Consider the following 17151-nt stretch of genomic DNA (forward strand, 5'->3'; position numbering starts at 1 on the left):
GAATCTAAGCTAACAGATACTATCACAATCGCAGTGGCAAAAACATGGCTTCCTCCTCTGGAACCAAGGCGCACAGCTCGACCGCAAACGCCCAACAGGCGGGCCCGTCCTCTCCCCGGACCACCTCTGAGCTGCCGAGTTTCATGAGGGGCGTCCGTGTGTTTTTCTACAACTTGATGGCAACGGATAGGAAGAAACTGGCCCGCTACCTCATCACATATCCTTGAGAACCGCATCTGGGGTGAAGGGGTTTGGGGGTCATGTACACACAGACACTGGAAATAATCAATTCTTCTATTTTATGATATTATTTTATTTTCTTCAATTATAAATCATAATTTTATTATTATTATTATTATTATTATTATTATTATTATTATTGACCCCTGAAGGGAAAAGCCAAATGGAAAAGATTATTATTATTATTATTATTATTATTATTATTATTATTATTATTATTATTATTATTATTATTATTATTATTAGCTATATAGCTATGTAGGTACCTAGCTAGCTATCAAACTGATCCTGTGACTATAAAGTGACCTTGAGAGATTTGAAAGGCACTTATAAATGAAATGTATTGTTTATTTTTTTTATTAGCTTGCTAGCTTTTGATCTATTTGAGTTACTTCCGGGTTGAGTGAACGCTGGCGCATGTGGCTGCCGCGGCTCACCCACTGAAAAACTTATCCTGTGACTGTAAAGTGACCTTGAGAGATTTGAAAGGCACTTATAAATGAAATGTATTGTTTATTTTTTTATTAGCTATATATTAGCTAGCTAGCTAGCTTTTGATCTATTTGAGTTACTTCCGGGTTGAATGAACGCTGGCTCACCCACTGAAAAACTTATCCTGTGACTGTAAAGTGACCTTGAGAGTTTTGAAAGGCGCTTATAAATGAAATGGATTATTATTATTATTATTATTATTATTATTATTATTATTATTACGATTTCTTTACAAATTTTGCGGTTCGATATTTCCTTAACGGCGGTGCACTTACGATGGCGACGAAGAGGAAGTGATGAGCGACGAGGTGACGCACATCGTCGCTGAGTTGGAGCACCAAGTCCACTCTCAGGTTGCTTTCTATTAGCTATCTATCTAGCTGGCTATCTAGCTAGCTATTTGCTGTCTATTAATAATAATAATAGCTATCTAACTAACTAGCTGGCTAGCTAGCTAGCTATTTGCTGTCTAATAGCTCTCAAACTAACTAGCTGGCTACCTAGCTAGCTATCCATTTGCTGTCTATTAGCAATCTAACTAACTAGCTTGTTAGCTAGCTAGCTATTTGCTGTCTATTAGCTATCTAACTATATAGCTGGCTATCTAGCTAGCTATACATTTGCTGTCTATTAGCTCTCAAACTAACTAGCTGGCTACCTAGCTAGCTGTCTATTAGCAATCTAACTAACTAGCTGGTTAGCTAGCTAGCCAGCTATTTGCTGTCTATTAGCTATCTAGCTGGCTATCTAGCTAGCTATCCATTTGCTGTCTATTAGCTCTCTAACTAACTAGCTGGCTAGCTAGCTAGCTATCCATTTGCTCTCTATTAGCTATCTAACTAACTAGCTGGCTAGCTATATTTATTTTCTGTCTATTAGCTATCTAACTATCTAGCTGGCTATCTAGCTAGCTATCTATTTGCTGTCTATTATTAATAATAATAATATTAGCTATCTAACTAGCTGGCTAGCTAGCTATGTATTGGCTCTCTATTAGCTATCTATCTATCTAACTATCTAGCTGGCTATCTATCTATCTATCTATCTATCTATCTATCTATCTATCTATCTATCTATCTATCTATCTATCTATCTATCTATTTGCTGTCTCTTAGCTATCTGACTAATTAGCTGGTTATCTAGCTAGCTAGCTATTCACTACCTGTCTAGCTAGCTATCTGGATAGCTAGATATTAACTAGCTATTAGCTGGGCGCGTGTGGCTGCCCGCTTTTGAAAGGCGCTTAGAAATGAAATGTATTATTATTATTATTATTAATATCTCTAATATTTAAGCTAATTATTTTGGGGGTTCTTCATTTTTTTTTTTTTTTTTTTTTGCTGTGTGCCCAAACAGGAACTCCGGGAGGTGACGCAACGCTACGATCGGGCCGTTCCAGTGCGCAAAGAATGGCTGGAGGCCTGCTTCTCCCAACAGAAACAAGTCCACACCGCATGCTTTACACACGTCCTTACATAACAACACATAACGTGTCTGTGTGTTTTACAAAAAAAGGTGAGCGCCATAAACAAATTCACTCGTCAAAAATCTGTGTCTGGATCGACCCGGAGACACTTTGATGATGATGCTAACTGTCAGAAAGTGATTGATTACCGCTGACTTCAAGTGCGTACAATGACAAAAATGTGTTTTGCTTCTGGGGTTGCGGTTGCGCCTACAGACATACTTTAAGAAAAAAGGGTTTCCGATTTATGTTTAAAAAAAAAAAGATCAACGGGAAGATTTCCATGATCGCAGATTTTCAAATTAAAGCTTTATGGCTTGCTTTTTTTCAACTATTATTGACACATGAGTATATCATCGGGGTTTTGAGGCGGTTTTGCCGAAATTGGCTGCGTAATCTTTACATTTTTTTTCACAATTTTCAACATTTTTTTCCACATTTTCAAAAATCTTCTTAACAATTTTCTCAACATTTTCAACTTTTTTTTCAACTTTTTTTTGTACATTTTTTTCACGATTTCAAATAAATTAAAAAAAAATGCAACAATTTTTACATATTTTTTCACCATTTTCAATATTTTTTGTCAACATTTTCAACATTTTTTTAAACATTTTTTCACAATTGTCAACATTTTTTTCACAATTTCAAAAATTTTCTCAACATTTTTAACAAATTTCTCAACATTTTCAACATTTTTTCTCAACATTTTTTCACAATTTCAACAATGTTTAAATTTTTTTTCACCATTTTCAATATTTTTTTTCAACATTATTTTTTTACATTTTCAACATTTTTTTAAACATTTTTTTCACAATTGTGAACATTTTTTTCAACATTTTCAACAATTTGTTTTACATTTTTTTTACATTTTCAATTTTTTTAAACATTTTTCTTCACAATTTCAATTTTTTTTTTAACTTTTTTTCACAATTGTGAACATTTTTTTTCAACTTTTTCAACATTTTCAACATTTTTTTACATTTTTTTCACAATTGTCATTATTTTTTTCAACATTTTCAACAAATTTCTCAACATTTTCAACGTTTTTTTTATGTTTTCACAATGTTTTTTCAACTTTTTTTGGCACATGTGCATGAAGTTATTGTTTTTGTACTATTAAATTTTAGTGTGGATTTGTATGGAACTGGTTCACCATATCCTGAAATAGGGTTTCTAAAATATGTATTGACTCCAGATTGGTTATCAAGAAGCAATGTGTGGAAGTCCCACAGGGATCTGTGCTTGGACCACGCATCATTGGGTTCTATCGTCTTGTCCTTTGTCAATGAAGCAGGAATGGTTCATCTTTAATAATAATAATAATACTATATAATAATAATGATAATCCGCGACCCTAATGGGGAATAAGCGGTACGTAAAATGAGATGAGATGAGAATAATGATAATACATTTCATTTATAAGCACCTTTCAAAACTCTCAAGGACACTTTACAGTTACAGGATTTTTATTTTAATGTATTTTTTAATTGACTTTATTGACTTGTGCTCCCATAAAACTATTTGACACAAATTCCCTGCAGAAAAATCAGCCCATTTCCAACAGAGCTTGGGCGCTATCTTGTGCATTTTCTGGGACTCTACATTGGAGTACTAACAGCTCGAATTGATCAGGAAGGACTTCTTTAATCGATTGCAAACATTTATACTTTCCTCTTCAGAACTATTTGAATCATATTCATAACTGGATGAGTAACAAGAAAGCATCTTCTCCGAATCTGAAGCCATTGTTTTGATTCTAGAGCAAGGAAACTCGCAATTTTGGGGGTCATTTTGAAGTAGTTTTGGGACACTTTAAGTCATTTTTATTGGTGTTTTGCATTTGACTAAAAATATACTGCGTGTTTTGGGTATTTTAGATGCTATAAAACGTTTTTCTGATGTCAGTTAGGAAACAAAAAAAATGGTGTCGGTTGTCCTTTAAACTGAATATCAAGTGTACACTAATAAACGATAAAACAAAACCACCAACGTATTTTAAAGTTGAGTAAAATACCTGACGCTGCGTGGGAAGTAGTCGGCGGGCGTGACTTGGAAAGGAAAGCCACACAAACACACACACCCAACGAGTACACTTGACATCAAATCACAAAACAAGACCGAACCGAAGACGGGGGGGTACCACACAGCGTACGAATCCCCATAAAGTAGCCGCACATCGAGCTTGTTTTCCGGCTACCGAGTTGAATTGGGCGTCGTCGGTTAAGCTTTTCACAAACCATCGCAGGCTGCAGCGAAGGTAAGCGAGTTGTTTTTATTTCACTTTGTACCTTGTACGACCGCAAAAAAGGGCCACTTGAATAATATTGTGACAACACAAGCGAAAGTTCTTTTCTCAAGCGAAGGAAAAATTATGTTTGCGGTTTTCAAATGACTGGTTTGAGTGGTAGTTAGCTTTTGAATCGACGCCATCGCAAATGGGTCAACTTCATTGCTGAAAATTAGCACTTAATGTTCCTGAAAATATATTGAAACAAGAAAATATGGCAAGATATTTAGAGGGGAAAATGGCAAATTAGTGCTTCAAACAAGCTGTCAGAAATAAGATACATTTTTCGGGTTGAGTGAACGCTGGCGCGTGTGGCTGCCGCTGCTCGCCCGCAGAAAAAAAATATCCTGTGACTAACGTGTCCGTGAGAGTTTTGAAAGGCGCTTATAAAAATTATTATTATTATATATGTATTGTTAACTAATTCAAAAACAGACAGAAAATCCCAGTGTGTGTACTTGATTTTTTTCGTGTGTGTGACACAAATCGACTGAATTGATCGAATTACAAATTAACTGGTGAACATAAAAAGAATAAAAATATTAATTGAGTATTAAAACAACCATAAAAATGTCTAGAATAAACTAATAAAAACGGACGTACTGTAAACGCATCACGATAAACTCCATATATGGGCTAACAACTAGCATCGTTGGTGTTTTGTTTTTGTTTTTTGTCATGCAAATAACAATAAGTAAACGTTTTTTTTTGCCACAATTTCGACCTGGATATTATCTTGAGCCTCCAGTTGTGCATACCACCATACCTGTCAACCTGAGACGGTTGGCAAGCTTACAAATAATGCCGTCTGCTCTGACAAAATGGTGACTAATCTTACGTTTTATATAGCGTATGTGAAATGAAACAAAAAGAACCATTAAAACAAAAAAAAAATGTGAATTTATTGGTATATATGCAGTGTGTGGTTTTGTTTCGAGTCAAAAATTGTTTATTAATAGGCTTGTAGCTTTTCATGCTAATTGTAACGCGTGATTCTCTCGATTAAACGGCAAACAGATCAATTCGGTGCATTGTCACGGTGCCAAAATCAAAACAAGAAAAGAAAACGTACAGATTTCGAATGTAGGCTGTAAGCATTTAAAAATCAGTGCGCACTTGTACAAATTATTATATAAATTAAATTACAAATTATAATATAAATATCGTAAAAAAACGAAGAAAAAAAGCAGTGTTATTAGCCGTATCTCATGAAGGATAAAGACTATATGCCTTGTGGCGAAAATTCAAATGTCAAAGCAAAACGTAAATTACAACAAAACTATGGTGAGTGCAGTTTGTCCCTTTAAAATAATAATAATAATAATAATAATAATTTCATTTATAAGAGCCTTTCAAAACTCTCAAAAGTCACTTTACAATCACAGGATACGTTTTTCTGTGGGTGAGCAGCGGCAGCCTCACGCGCCAGCGTTCACTCAACAATTCATCGCGGCGAAATTATAACCAAATGAAATGGAGTAAATGTTACATTTCGTCTTCAACAGAAATACTCAAAGTATTTTTTTTGTTTTTGTTTATTTTTATGTCAAGTGCGGTGTGAACACACATGGACGTGAGGAAGCTCCATCATGCTTCCGGCTTGCAAATCTCCAAATAGGTGAGTGATATACTCACTTGCTTTTTACTCGGTAAAATGATGGACTGCCGCCCCCCTTTCAAGCTCAGATAACTGCAGACCCGTGTAACTTAGGAATTAATGTTATTTTTCTGATGAAAGAAGACTATCTAAGGTGTCTTACACTAGCTATCTATTCGCTAGGTATTAGCTATCTATTTGCTGGCTATTAGCTATCTATTTGCTGGCTATTAGCTATCTATTCACTAGCTAGCGAGCTTGCTATCTATTTGAGTTACTTCCGGGTCGCTGGCGCCTGTGGCCCCCTATGGTATCTTTGAGTCATACAGTCGAAATGGGTGTTGAATTGTAAAAAGCCTTCCTCCCCAGTTGGTTCCTGAGCAAAAGCAACACGCCGCAAGAGGACGATGAAACCATGAGCGCCGAACAGCGAGAAACCACCCCCACCCCTAAATCGGACCCCTGGGCATGCGGCGCCTCCTCCGGGCCAAATTTGGAGCGGGACGCAGAACGCGACACTGATATCAATCCCTGCCTGGACCTGAGCGACGGTTCCTTCCCGCTGACTCCGTTTCCGAGCCTGGCGGACGGCAGCTGGCCGCAGCAGTCCGGTTTGTCCGGCGACTGGTCGGGATATCCCAGTGGCGAACTCCAATCCGGGTCGGAGCCCAAAGAACTTTGCAGCTGCTGCGGCCAAAGCTTCCGATCCGGCGGACGCAAATTGAGCCTGGAGCAGCCGTGCTCGCTGCGCTCCGAGCCGCCTATCCGGCACCTGACGCTGCCGCCGTACATGTGTTCGCCTCCGGGTGCCGCCTGCTGGGCCCAATGTCCCTCTGACGCCACCGCCGGGGGCGCCGTCAAGCTAGCGCGGCATCAGAACCAAGTGGCTTACGCCCCCCAGCAATGTGAGTGTTGACTTGTTGTTGCCGCCCTGATTTTCTTATCCTGTTCTCAGCTTTGGTTGTTTTGGCAACAAGCAGGTGATTGCAGACCTCCTTGGGGCAGAGTCACTCCAATGTGAGTTCATTTTGCTTTTGAAATCTTTATACACACACACACACACACACACACACACACACACACACACACACACACATCATTGTGGTCCTCACAGGAATAGTAATACAAACACACGCATACACATTATGGTCCTCACAAGAACAGTAATACAAACACTCACTCGTCAAAAATGTCCTCACTATGTATGGTATAAAATCGTGGTGGTCCTCACAAGAACGGTAATACAAACACACACACGCATGCACATTGCGGTCCTCGCAAGAATAGTAATACAAACACTCACTTGTCAAAAATGTCCTCACTATGTATGGTATAAAGTTGTGGTGGTCCTCACAAGAATGGTAATACAAACACACACACGCATGCACATTGCGGTCCTCGCAAGAATAGTAATACAAACACTCACTTGTCAAAAATGTCCTCAATATGTATGGTATAAAGTTGTGGTGGTCCTCACAAGAACCATAATACAAACAAACACACACACACAGTGAGTAAAAAGTGTGTGTATCCAAGGCATCTGTTAGCTAGTTAGCTTTCTATCTATTTGAGTTACTTCCGGGTTGAGGGAACGCTGGTGCGTGTGGCTGCCGCTGCTCACCCACAGAAAAACACATCCTGTGACTGTAAAGTGACCTTGAGAGTTTTGAAAGGTGCTTAGAAATAAATGGATTATTATTATTATAATAATAAACATAAGTTCTCTCTGAGAGAACGACGATGACTCGTATGTCGTAGCATTTTATGCTAAATGTTTCATTCATTTTTATCTTTATTGTATTTTTTTTTTTTTTTTGCTGTAGGGGCCACAGCATTCCCCCCGGCGAGAAGCCACCGACGCACAGCATGTCGTTGTCCCTGGCACAGAGTAAGTAAGCATGTGGAAAAAAATAGCGCGATGGAACCCCATTTTAACCTTGCAGCGTCGCGTGTTCAGGGAAAGTGTTCGTCACGTACGAGGCGGACGACGACGCGCACGTCAGCGAGATCATCAAGTTTGTGGCCCTGCTGCGACACAACGGCTTTGACACCCACGTACGACATTTTTATTTGCAACATGCTTTTTCCCCCCCATTCTCAATTTTGCTCACTTTGGGTCGTGTACTTTCCTATTTTTATTTTTATTTTGTGGAGATCTTTTGATGAGTTAAACTGTAAACAACTATTGGAAATAATGTGTATCGTTAGCATTAAAAAAAAGTTGATGACACACTTAAAGGAAAACCGACACCATTTTTTTTGTTTCCTAACTGACATCATAAAAACGTTTTATAGCATCTAAAATACCCAAAACACGCAATATGATATTTTTAGTCAAATGCAAAACACCAATAAAAAAAATATTTAAAGTGTCCCAAAATTACTTCAAAATGAACCCGGAAATGGCGAGTTTCAGAAGGTCCCGCCCCCTTGTTCGTGACATCACGCCAGGATACTCCTTCACAAACTGCCTTGCTCCAGAATCAAAACAATGGCTTCAGATTGGGAGAAGATGCTTTCTTGTTACTCATCCAGTTATGAATATGATTCAAATAGTTCCGAAGAGGAAAGCATACATGTTTGCAATCCATTAAAGGAGTCCTCCCATGTCAATTCGAGCTGTCAATGACAGTAATGTAGCGTCCCAGAAAATGCACAAGATGGCGCCCAAGCTCCGTTGAAATGGGCTGATTTGTCTGCTGGCAATTTGTGTCAACTAGTATCAAATAGTAGTCTTGGTGCAACACACAACAATTCACCATTGCGTTATTTATGTGTTTTCCTTCTAATTTTGTCATCAACACGGTGTTTTCAGATGAAAAAAAGTACCCAAGATGCATTGCGTGTCGCTTTCTCGGTCAGGGGCGTTCCTTCAGTGACGTCACTTAGGGCATCGTCATCAACTCAAAAACAAGACTTCCTGAATATTCAGCACGCGTCTTAAAACGTCAAATATAGCTATATGTCATGGAATCTTTGTAAAATACGCTCAGTAGAAGTCATTTGAAGTCATTTTACAAATTATGGACACAACATGTCCGGAGGTGTCGGTTGTCCTTTAAGTGTGTCAATGGTTTTCCAACTTTTTGTTGCATTAAAAAGACCTTAAAATATGTATGACATGTATTAGTAGAAAAAAAAAAAGCAAGCTTGAACGTTAACGCCGCACTTGAATATGTGTTGCTTTCAGATTGACATATTCGAGCAGCAGTTCCGCAGCATCAGCGAGATCGACTTCATGGAACGCTACCTCAGCCAAGTAAGCACGCGCACTCGCCACATCCTCTTTTTGGACAATCTGTCTGTCTGTCTGTCTATTTATTCATTTATTCATTTATTTGTTTATTTATTTATTCGTGTATTCATGTATTCATTTATTTCTTTAATATATGCACATATTATTTTTGGAGTGTTCATTTTTATTTATTTATCTAGTTATTTATTTTATTCGTTGATTCATTTATATATATGTATTTATGTAGTTATTTATGTATGTATTTGTTTATTTATTCATTGATTCATTTATATATGTATTTATGTATGTGTGTATGTATGTATTTATTTATTTATGCGCATATTATTTTTTTAGTATTTATTTTTATTTATTTATCTTTATTTATGTCTTGATGTATTTATTTTGTGTATTATTTTTACACGCATTGTGTATTTATTTATTTATTTATGTATTTATTTATTAATGTATTTATGTAGTTACTTATGTATTTATTTGTCTATTTATTCATTGATTCATTTATGTATGTGTGTATGTATGTATTTATTTATTTACGCGCATATTATTTTTTTGAGTATTTATTTTTATTTATTTATCTTTATGTATTGATGTATTTATTTATTTTGTGTATTATTTTTACACGCATTGTGTATTTATTTATTTATTTATTCATTGATATATGTAGTTATGTATGTATGTATTTATTTGTTTATTTATTCATTGATTCATTTATGTATGTGTGTATGTATGTATTTGTTTATTTATTCATTTATATGTATTTATGTATGTATGTATTTATTTATTTATGTGCATATTATTTGGAGTATTTATTTTTATTTATTTATCTTTATTTATTTATGTATTTATTTATTTTGTGTATTATTTTTACACGCATTGTGTATTTATTTATTTATTTATTCATTGATATATGTAGTTATTTATGCATGTGTGTATTTATTTATTTATTCAATGTATGCGCATATTATTTGAGTATTTTTATTTATTTATGTATTGATGTATTTATTTTGTGTATTATTTTTACACGTATTGTTTGTTTATTTATTTGTTTAACTATCTATCTATTTCGTATTATTATTATTCCATGTATTATTTATTTATTTGTGTATTACATTTTTCAAACATTTATTATTTATGTATATATTTTGTCATGTATTATTTTTTTGTTTATTTATTTAGTATTTTTTTGTGTATTATGTTTTTCGTTTAATTAATTTGTGTATTTTTTGAGTGTTTTTTTTCATATTTGTTTCATGTATTATTTTACCTTGTATTTTTTTTCCTTGCATTCATCTTATTTCTTTCATGCCTTATTTTTATTTATTTATCTATTTCTTGATTTATTTTTGTCGGTAGTTCAAACTGACCATTACCGTCCATCCCCCTCAGAAAGAGTACCTGATCATTATCATCATCAGCCCAAAGTACCACGAGACGGTCAGCACCTCCCACGTCGGCCTGGACAACGACGAGAGGACTTGCAATACCGTCTACATCCACAAACAGGTCCCCCAACAAATTGCACCGAATGGAAAATCCACCCCCCCCCCACACTTCTTATTAACTGCATTGATTCTTTTCATTCAGCTTCAGAATGAGTTCATCCAGAACGGAAGCAAGAATTTCCGCTTCATTCCCATTTTGTTCCCGGGGGCCAAAAAGGTAAGACTGAATTACAGTGATACCTCGGTTTACGAACCCCTCGGCTTACGTACTTTTCGGTTTACGAACGTTACATTTATGAACATTTTACCTTGGCATACAAACTGTTTTTCGAGATACACACGGAGCTGCCACAATGAGTGATGTGTCGTTTGCCCATGAGCCCCTTCTCTGAACGAGGAAATGGCAGATGACTTTTTTTTGTCCTCTATTCCCCGCCCCCAATCTTCGGTTAAAGCTACGTGATTGGTCAAGAACGCAGCAGGAAGGGTGGGGGTGGGGTTAAACATTAAAGAGAGAGGCAGACGACAGAGTGAGCAAATGATAGAAAACTCTGATTCAACTTTGATACTTCAAAGTTAGAGTGTAGACTGCAAGGTTAAAATATGCCATCAATCAAGCTCCACAAATAACCCGCACAAGCCATCTGTACACTTGATGCAAAAAGCTGTCAACCCAGCTAAACAGAACACAATTGATGAGGAACTAGGTAAAATTATCGCAGAGAAAGCACCTACGAGGGATCATTCCTCAAGATGGTGAAAGAAGAAGGCTACGTTCCTCATCAAGTGTTTAATGCTGTGGAAACCGGTCACTCCATTCCATCAACAACCATCTCAAAGGTCAATAAAACCACTTTATTATATAGTACAGTTTATTTCTTTAATTATAATACCATGGCACATTTATTGGACATAAAATTAGTTATATTTTGTGTAGTTTTAAGGCTTAGAAAATTAGTAAATAGAAACTTAGAAAGTAGAAAATTATGTTTTATGGGGACCTGGGAACGGATTATTCTCATTTTAATGTTTTCCTATGGGACATTAATTTTTGGGATACACACTTTTCGCCTTACACACTCTGTCTGAGAACCAATTAAGTTCGTACGCCAAGGTATCACTGATCGTTCTTTTCAGAATGGCAAACTAATTGAAATTAAAATAGGTCCCGGGATTGAGCCTTGGGGGATCCCTTTTTTAACTACCCAAAACAGAGAAAACGCACCATGTCAAAAATCAACAAAAAAAAAGATAAAATATATCATGTAATATATAATCATAAACTAAAAACAATATTTCCTACGGTCCAGATTTATCCGTTAGGCTTTTTAACCCTTTGTCTTTGGCCACTCCGCAGCGTCACGTTCCCAACTGGCTCCTGAACACGCACGTGTACGGTTGGCCTCGCGACCGCGACGACATCCTGCGACGGCTAATGAGGGTCGAGAAGTACAACCCGCCACCCATCGGAGAACTGCCCACCATCGTCTCCATTCCCATATAGAACCCTTTTATAATAATAATAATAATAATGCTTTGAAACAATCGTCGCCAGGGACCTTCGAGGTGACAGGAAGTGTTTGGGGGGCACAGAGGGGGTGTTTACAACATTACAATTTACAATAATAAGATGAAAGATGAAAAGACATTTTTTGAGACTTTTTGATTCCATATTTTTTTTTTGTGTCTGAGGATTTCAGAATTGCCAAGTAGAATCTTAACTTTACAATAAACATGTTTTGCTCTATTTAAAAAATACGCAATAGGATTCGTTTTTTTCTTCTTCTGTGTTTCCACTTTTATCTCGAAAAACCGTCATCGGCGTGAAGGTGCGGAGCTAGCGGTTTTTCAACGAACCCATCTGCACTCCTTCCAGTCAAAATGGGGTCACTCGTCACGCGACGGGTTCGTTGTTGTCGTTCGGAAGTACACGCCGAAACATGTAAAGACACCTTACATGTAATGTAAAAAAATGTAAATTACATGTAAAAAAAAAAATACATACATTTTTAATTAATGTTATATTTTAAAATAAATTTTAATTATTTTTATTAAATTTAAATATGTATTAATTAATGTAAGTAATTTTATATAAATTAATTTTATTTAATTAAAGTATTTTTAATTAATTAAAATAAGTAAATTAATTGTAATCAATTTTTATTAATTAAAATAAGTAAATTAATTGTAATAAATTTTATTAATTAAATTTGTAATTTAAATATTTAATTAATTTAATTATATTTATTTATATAAATTTATTGAATTAATTTTAAATAATTTTTAATTAACATAATTAAACTAAATGAATTACTTTGTAATTGTATTTATTTTTTAAATAGTTGTAATTAAATTTGTAATTTAATTTAAATATTAATATAATTTAAATATTTATTAATTCATGTAATTAATTTTATTTAAATAAATTACTTGTAATTCAAATAATTAAATTAATTAAAAAATTACATGTAAAAAACATGTAATGAACACCTAAAAAAAGCCACTGTCTGGAAGAAAATAATCTGTTGTAAATTAGATATCAAGTAGGCAGTATGAACACAACTAGTTTAATAGTCTTTATTTTCACCAAAAAAGAGGTAACACTGCAGATGCTTATACGGACATCATTAGAAAAAAAAATCTGAATACAGTGTTTCATCTGTATATTGAAAAGTACATGAAATAATATTAATTTTCATAACAAAAAAAAACATCAGTAATAAAGCTGGATTACAAAATGACACTGGATGTAAATACATTGCGTTTGAAAGATAAGTATAAACACTGAAGTGCTATTTGTTCCAAAGCTACAAAATACACTTAAAAAAAGCAGGAAGCGTTTTTTTTTTTTTAATTTTCCGAATTTCCTTCAAGGAAAAAAAAGTACTATAAAATAAATTACAGTACAGTAAGTAGCTTTTGTGTTTTTTTTTTTTTTTTGTTGTTTTTTTTTTCAAACTTTTTGTTCCTGCCTAGTAAGCAGTAGACCACTGGCAGGAATAAGTTTCTTCATGACACACAAACACTTCCTGCCTTCCTATGTGCGTGCGTGCAGATGTGTGGAAAATAGCACAAATACTTCATGTCATGTGACGTAGGGGAGTGGGGGGGCGGTCGCTCAGGTCACACGTCGTCAGCCGGCAAAGGAGGTACGTGTAAGTTGAACCTCGGTCTGGTGAAAAAAGCCATTTTCTCTCTGCGGAGAAAAAAAAAAAAAAAAAAAATCGATTGGAGTCACAACGACTGCCGGGAAACACATTTCACGTGATCATTTTTGTACGTTATGGCGTGAGCCATAAAAATGGAAATTTCATTTGATTTGAGGGTGAGAGCGCAGGCTGGTTACATCACAGGTACGTAAAATAAACACATACAAAGGAAAAAAGAAATAAACAAAGGAAAAAAAGGAAAAGAAAAGAAAGAAAAGAAACAAGGAAAGAGAAAGAAAAGAAAAGAAAGAAAGAAAAGAAAGAACGAAAAATCAAAGAAAAAAAGAAAGAAAGAGAAAACAAAAGAAGAAAAAAAGAAAAAAACGAAAGAAAAAAAAAAGAAAGAAAAAAAGAAGAAGAAAAAAAAGAAAAGAAAAAAATGAACAAAAAGAAAAAATGAAAGAAAAAAAAGAAATAAACAAAGGAAAAAAGGAAAAGAAAATTAAGAAGAAACAAGGAAAGAAAAAAAGAAAGAACGAAAAATCAAAGAAAAAAGAGAAAAAAAGAAAGAAACAAAGATAAAAGAAAAGAAGAAAAAAAGAAAAAGAAAAAAACGAAAGAAAAAAAAGTAAAAGAGAAAAAAGAAAGATAAAAAGAAAAAGAAAAAACGAAAGAAAAAAAAGTAAAAAAGAAAAAAAGAAAGAAAAGAGAAAGAAAAAGAAAAAAAAGAGAAAGAAAGAAACAAAGAAAGAGAGAAAAAAAGAAAGAAAAAGAAAAGAAAAAAGAGAAAGAAAACAAGAAAGAAAAAGAAAAAAAGGAAAAAAAAAAAAAAAAAGGGAAAAAAAGAAAAAAGAAAAAAAAAAAAGAAAGTAAAAAAAGAAACAAAGAAAGAAAGAAAGGAAAAAAAGAGAAAGAAAGAAAAGAAACAAAGAAAAAGAAAAAAGAAAAAAAGAGAAAAAGAGAAAGAAAGAAATGAAGAAATGAAGAAAGAAAAGAAAAGAAACAGGAAGAAAAAAAGAAAAAGATAGAAAGACAGACAGACAGAAATCTGTCTGTCTGTCTGTGTGTGTGTGTGTTTGTTTCTTTTGGTAAAAAGGTGTTGACCTGAAAGTGTGAACGGGAAGCGGTTCCTTGTGGCCGTGGCCCCTCATGTGGAGCAGCTCTTTGGAGGCCTTCCTCAGCCTCCTCCCGACTTCTTCTTCCTGCCGCTGCTCACGCTCGCTCTGACCCGCCTAAAATAGTCACGTGACAAAGCGCCATTTTGTAGTTGTTTTTGTTGTTGTCAGGGCGACGTCCGCCTGACCTGTCTGTGGGCCTCCCTGAGCAGGCATCGGAAGCGCTGGTCCCTCAGGGCCCAGTGGGGGGCGTCGGCGGGCGCGCGAGGGGGCGCGCTCTCCTCCAGACGCAGCTTGAGTTCCCGCAGGGCGGCCAGCTCCTCGCTCAGCTGCCTCTGGCGCGTCCTGCAGGCCTGGAGGTCCAGCTCCAGGTCCAGCGAGGTGCGAGTGGGCTGCTCGGCCAGCGAGCGGCGGTGCGACTGCTGCTGCTGCTGCTGCTGCTGCTGCTGTTGCTTGTAGCGCAGCGTCCGTCGCTCCAGGGTGTTGCGCACAAACGGAGATTTCTTGGGGAGGGTGGAACTGTCGCTGTCGCTGCGGTACAGCTGATGGCGCAAACCCAGAAAAGGAAACAAAAACAACATTGAGGAGCGCCACTTTGGCATCAAGTTTTAGGAGGCGCCCCATGTTTTATGCAACAACATGGGCTTCATTTTCAAGTGGAGGTGGAAGATTATTTATTTATGTATTTATTTATTGATCTATTTAGTTTGATATTTATTTTTATTTATTTATTGAGTTGTGTGTTTATTTACTTTTTTTTTTATTTGTGTGTTTATTTATTTATTTTTTATTTGTGTATTTATTTATTTATTTATTTATTTATTTGTGCGTTTTTTTATTTATTTGTGCGTGTATTTATTCATTTATTCATTTATTTATGTATGTATTTATTTGTGTATTTATTTGTTTATTTATTTGTGCGTTTTTTATTTATTTGTGCGTGTATTTATTCATTTATGTATTTATTTATGTATGTATTTATTTGTGTGTTTATTTATTTATTTATGTGTCTATTTGTGCATTTTTTATTTATTTGTGCGTGTATTTATTCATTTATTTATGTATTTATTTATTTGTGTGTTTGTTTATTTATTTATGTATGTATGTATTTATTTATTTATTTATTCATGTATTCATTTATTTATGTATTTATTTATGTATGTATTTATTTGTGTGTTTATTTATTTATTTATATGTTTATTTATTTGTGCATTTTTTATTCATTTGTGCGTGTATTTATTTATGTATTTATTTATGTATGTATTTATTTGTGTGTTTGTTTATTTATATATTTATTTATGTGTTTATTTATTTGTGCATTTTTTATTTATTTGTGCGTGTATTTATTCATTTATTTATGTATTTATTTATGTGTGTGTTTGTTTATTTATTTATGTATGCATGTATGTATTTATTTATTTATTTATTCATGTATTCATTTATTTATGTATTTATTTATGTATGTATTTATTTGTGTGTTTATTTATTTATTTATATGTTTATTTATTTATTCATGTATTTGTTCATGTATGTATTGGTGTATTTGTTTATTTATTCATTTATTAATTTATCCTGTATTTATTTATATTTGAATTTATTTTATTTATTCATGAAGTTATTTATCTATGTATTAATGTATTTATTTATTGTTTATTTATTTGGGTATTTATTTACTGCTGTATTTGTTCATGTATTTATTTATTTATTTTTGTGTTGCTTTATTTATTCATGTATTAATTTATCTATGTATTTATGTTTAATTTCTTTATTCAGGTTGTTATTTATTTATTTATTTGTGTATTTGTTTATTTGTTCATGTATTAATTTAATTATGTTTTAATGTATTTATTCATGTAGTTATTTATTTATTTATTTTTGTGTTGCTTTATTCACTCATGTATTAATTTATCTATGTACGTATTTATTTATGTTTAATTTCTTTATTCATGTAGTTATTTATTTATTTATTCATTTATTTATTTATGTATTTATTTATTAGTGTATTTGTTCATGTATTAATGTAATTATGTTTTAATTTATTTATTCATGTAGTTATTTATGTATTCATGTAGTTATTAATTTACTCATTTATTTATTTATTATTTATTGTT

The 17151-nt window shown here is 34.1% G+C and overlaps 3 protein-coding genes across 7 annotated transcripts in view; 2 read left to right on the forward strand and 1 right to left on the reverse strand.

Annotated features, from left to right (window-relative positions):
- The window catches only part of chd1l (chromodomain helicase DNA binding protein 1 like), a 21700-nt gene extending 19172 nt beyond the window's left edge, over positions 1–2528 (forward strand). For 3 of the 4 annotated variants that reach the window (XM_089000959.1, XM_089000960.1, XM_089000962.1), the window contains 3 exons: positions 17–214; positions 1001–1085; positions 2089–2528. In XM_089000959.1, the coding sequence (XP_088857085.1) occupies positions 17–214; positions 1001–1085; positions 2089–2211 (406 nt within the window). In that variant the 3' untranslated portion in view covers positions 2212–2528. Of the gene's footprint in view, positions 1–16; positions 215–1000; positions 1086–2088 lie in introns of those variants that run through there. The other variant, XM_089000961.1, reaches the window with a different exon arrangement.
- A 479-nt stretch (positions 2529–3007) lies between these two features.
- Positions 3008–12622, forward strand: traf3ip2l (TRAF3 interacting protein 2-like). Of its 2 annotated transcripts, none has more exons than XM_089000963.1 (10): positions 3008–4454; positions 6036–6102; positions 6451–6986; positions 7059–7098; positions 7905–7969; positions 8039–8136; positions 9272–9340; positions 10721–10837; positions 10919–10993; positions 12134–12622. In XM_089000963.1, exons 2-10 carry the CDS (start codon positions 6074–6076, stop codon positions 12278–12280), a joined length of 1176 nt encoding a protein of 391 aa, XP_088857089.1. In that variant the 5' UTR covers positions 3008–4454; positions 6036–6073; the 3' UTR covers positions 12281–12622. The 2 variants fall into 2 exon arrangements, with proteins under 2 accessions (XP_088857089.1, XP_088857090.1); XM_089000964.1 differs by having other exon boundaries at positions 3017–4454; positions 7062–7098; positions 12134–12618.
- Positions 12623–13339: 717 nt separating this feature from the next.
- The window catches only part of wwc3 (WWC family member 3), a 51180-nt gene continuing 47368 nt past the window's right edge, over positions 13340–17151 (reverse strand). The window contains exons 19-21 of the mRNA XM_089001498.1: positions 15229–15582; positions 15030–15157; positions 13340–13972 (exon numbers count right to left, since the gene is read on the reverse strand). Of these exons, the coding sequence (XP_088857624.1) occupies positions 13900–13972; positions 15030–15157; positions 15229–15582 (555 nt within the window). The 3' untranslated portion in view covers positions 13340–13899. The remainder of the gene's footprint in view (positions 13973–15029; positions 15158–15228; positions 15583–17151) is intronic.

Source organism: Hippocampus bargibanti, linkage group LG07, assembly GCF_051943395.1.
Source record: "Hippocampus bargibanti isolate YZ-2025 linkage group LG07, ASM5194339v1, whole genome shotgun sequence".
In the NCBI taxonomy this organism is placed as follows: domain Eukaryota; kingdom Metazoa; phylum Chordata; class Actinopteri; order Syngnathiformes; family Syngnathidae; genus Hippocampus; species Hippocampus bargibanti.

Coding starts and splice junctions, on each gene's coding strand:
- traf3ip2l (XM_089000963.1), top strand. CDS start 6,074: ATGCTTCCGGCTTGCAAATCTCCAAATAG. Junction 8,137..9,271: donor ACAACGGCTTTGACACCCAC/GTACGACATTTT, acceptor TGTTGCTTTCAG/ATTGACATATTCGAGCAGCA. Junction 10,994..12,133: donor TGTTCCCGGGGGCCAAAAAG/GTAAGACTGAAT, acceptor GCCACTCCGCAG/CGTCACGTTCCCAACTGGCT.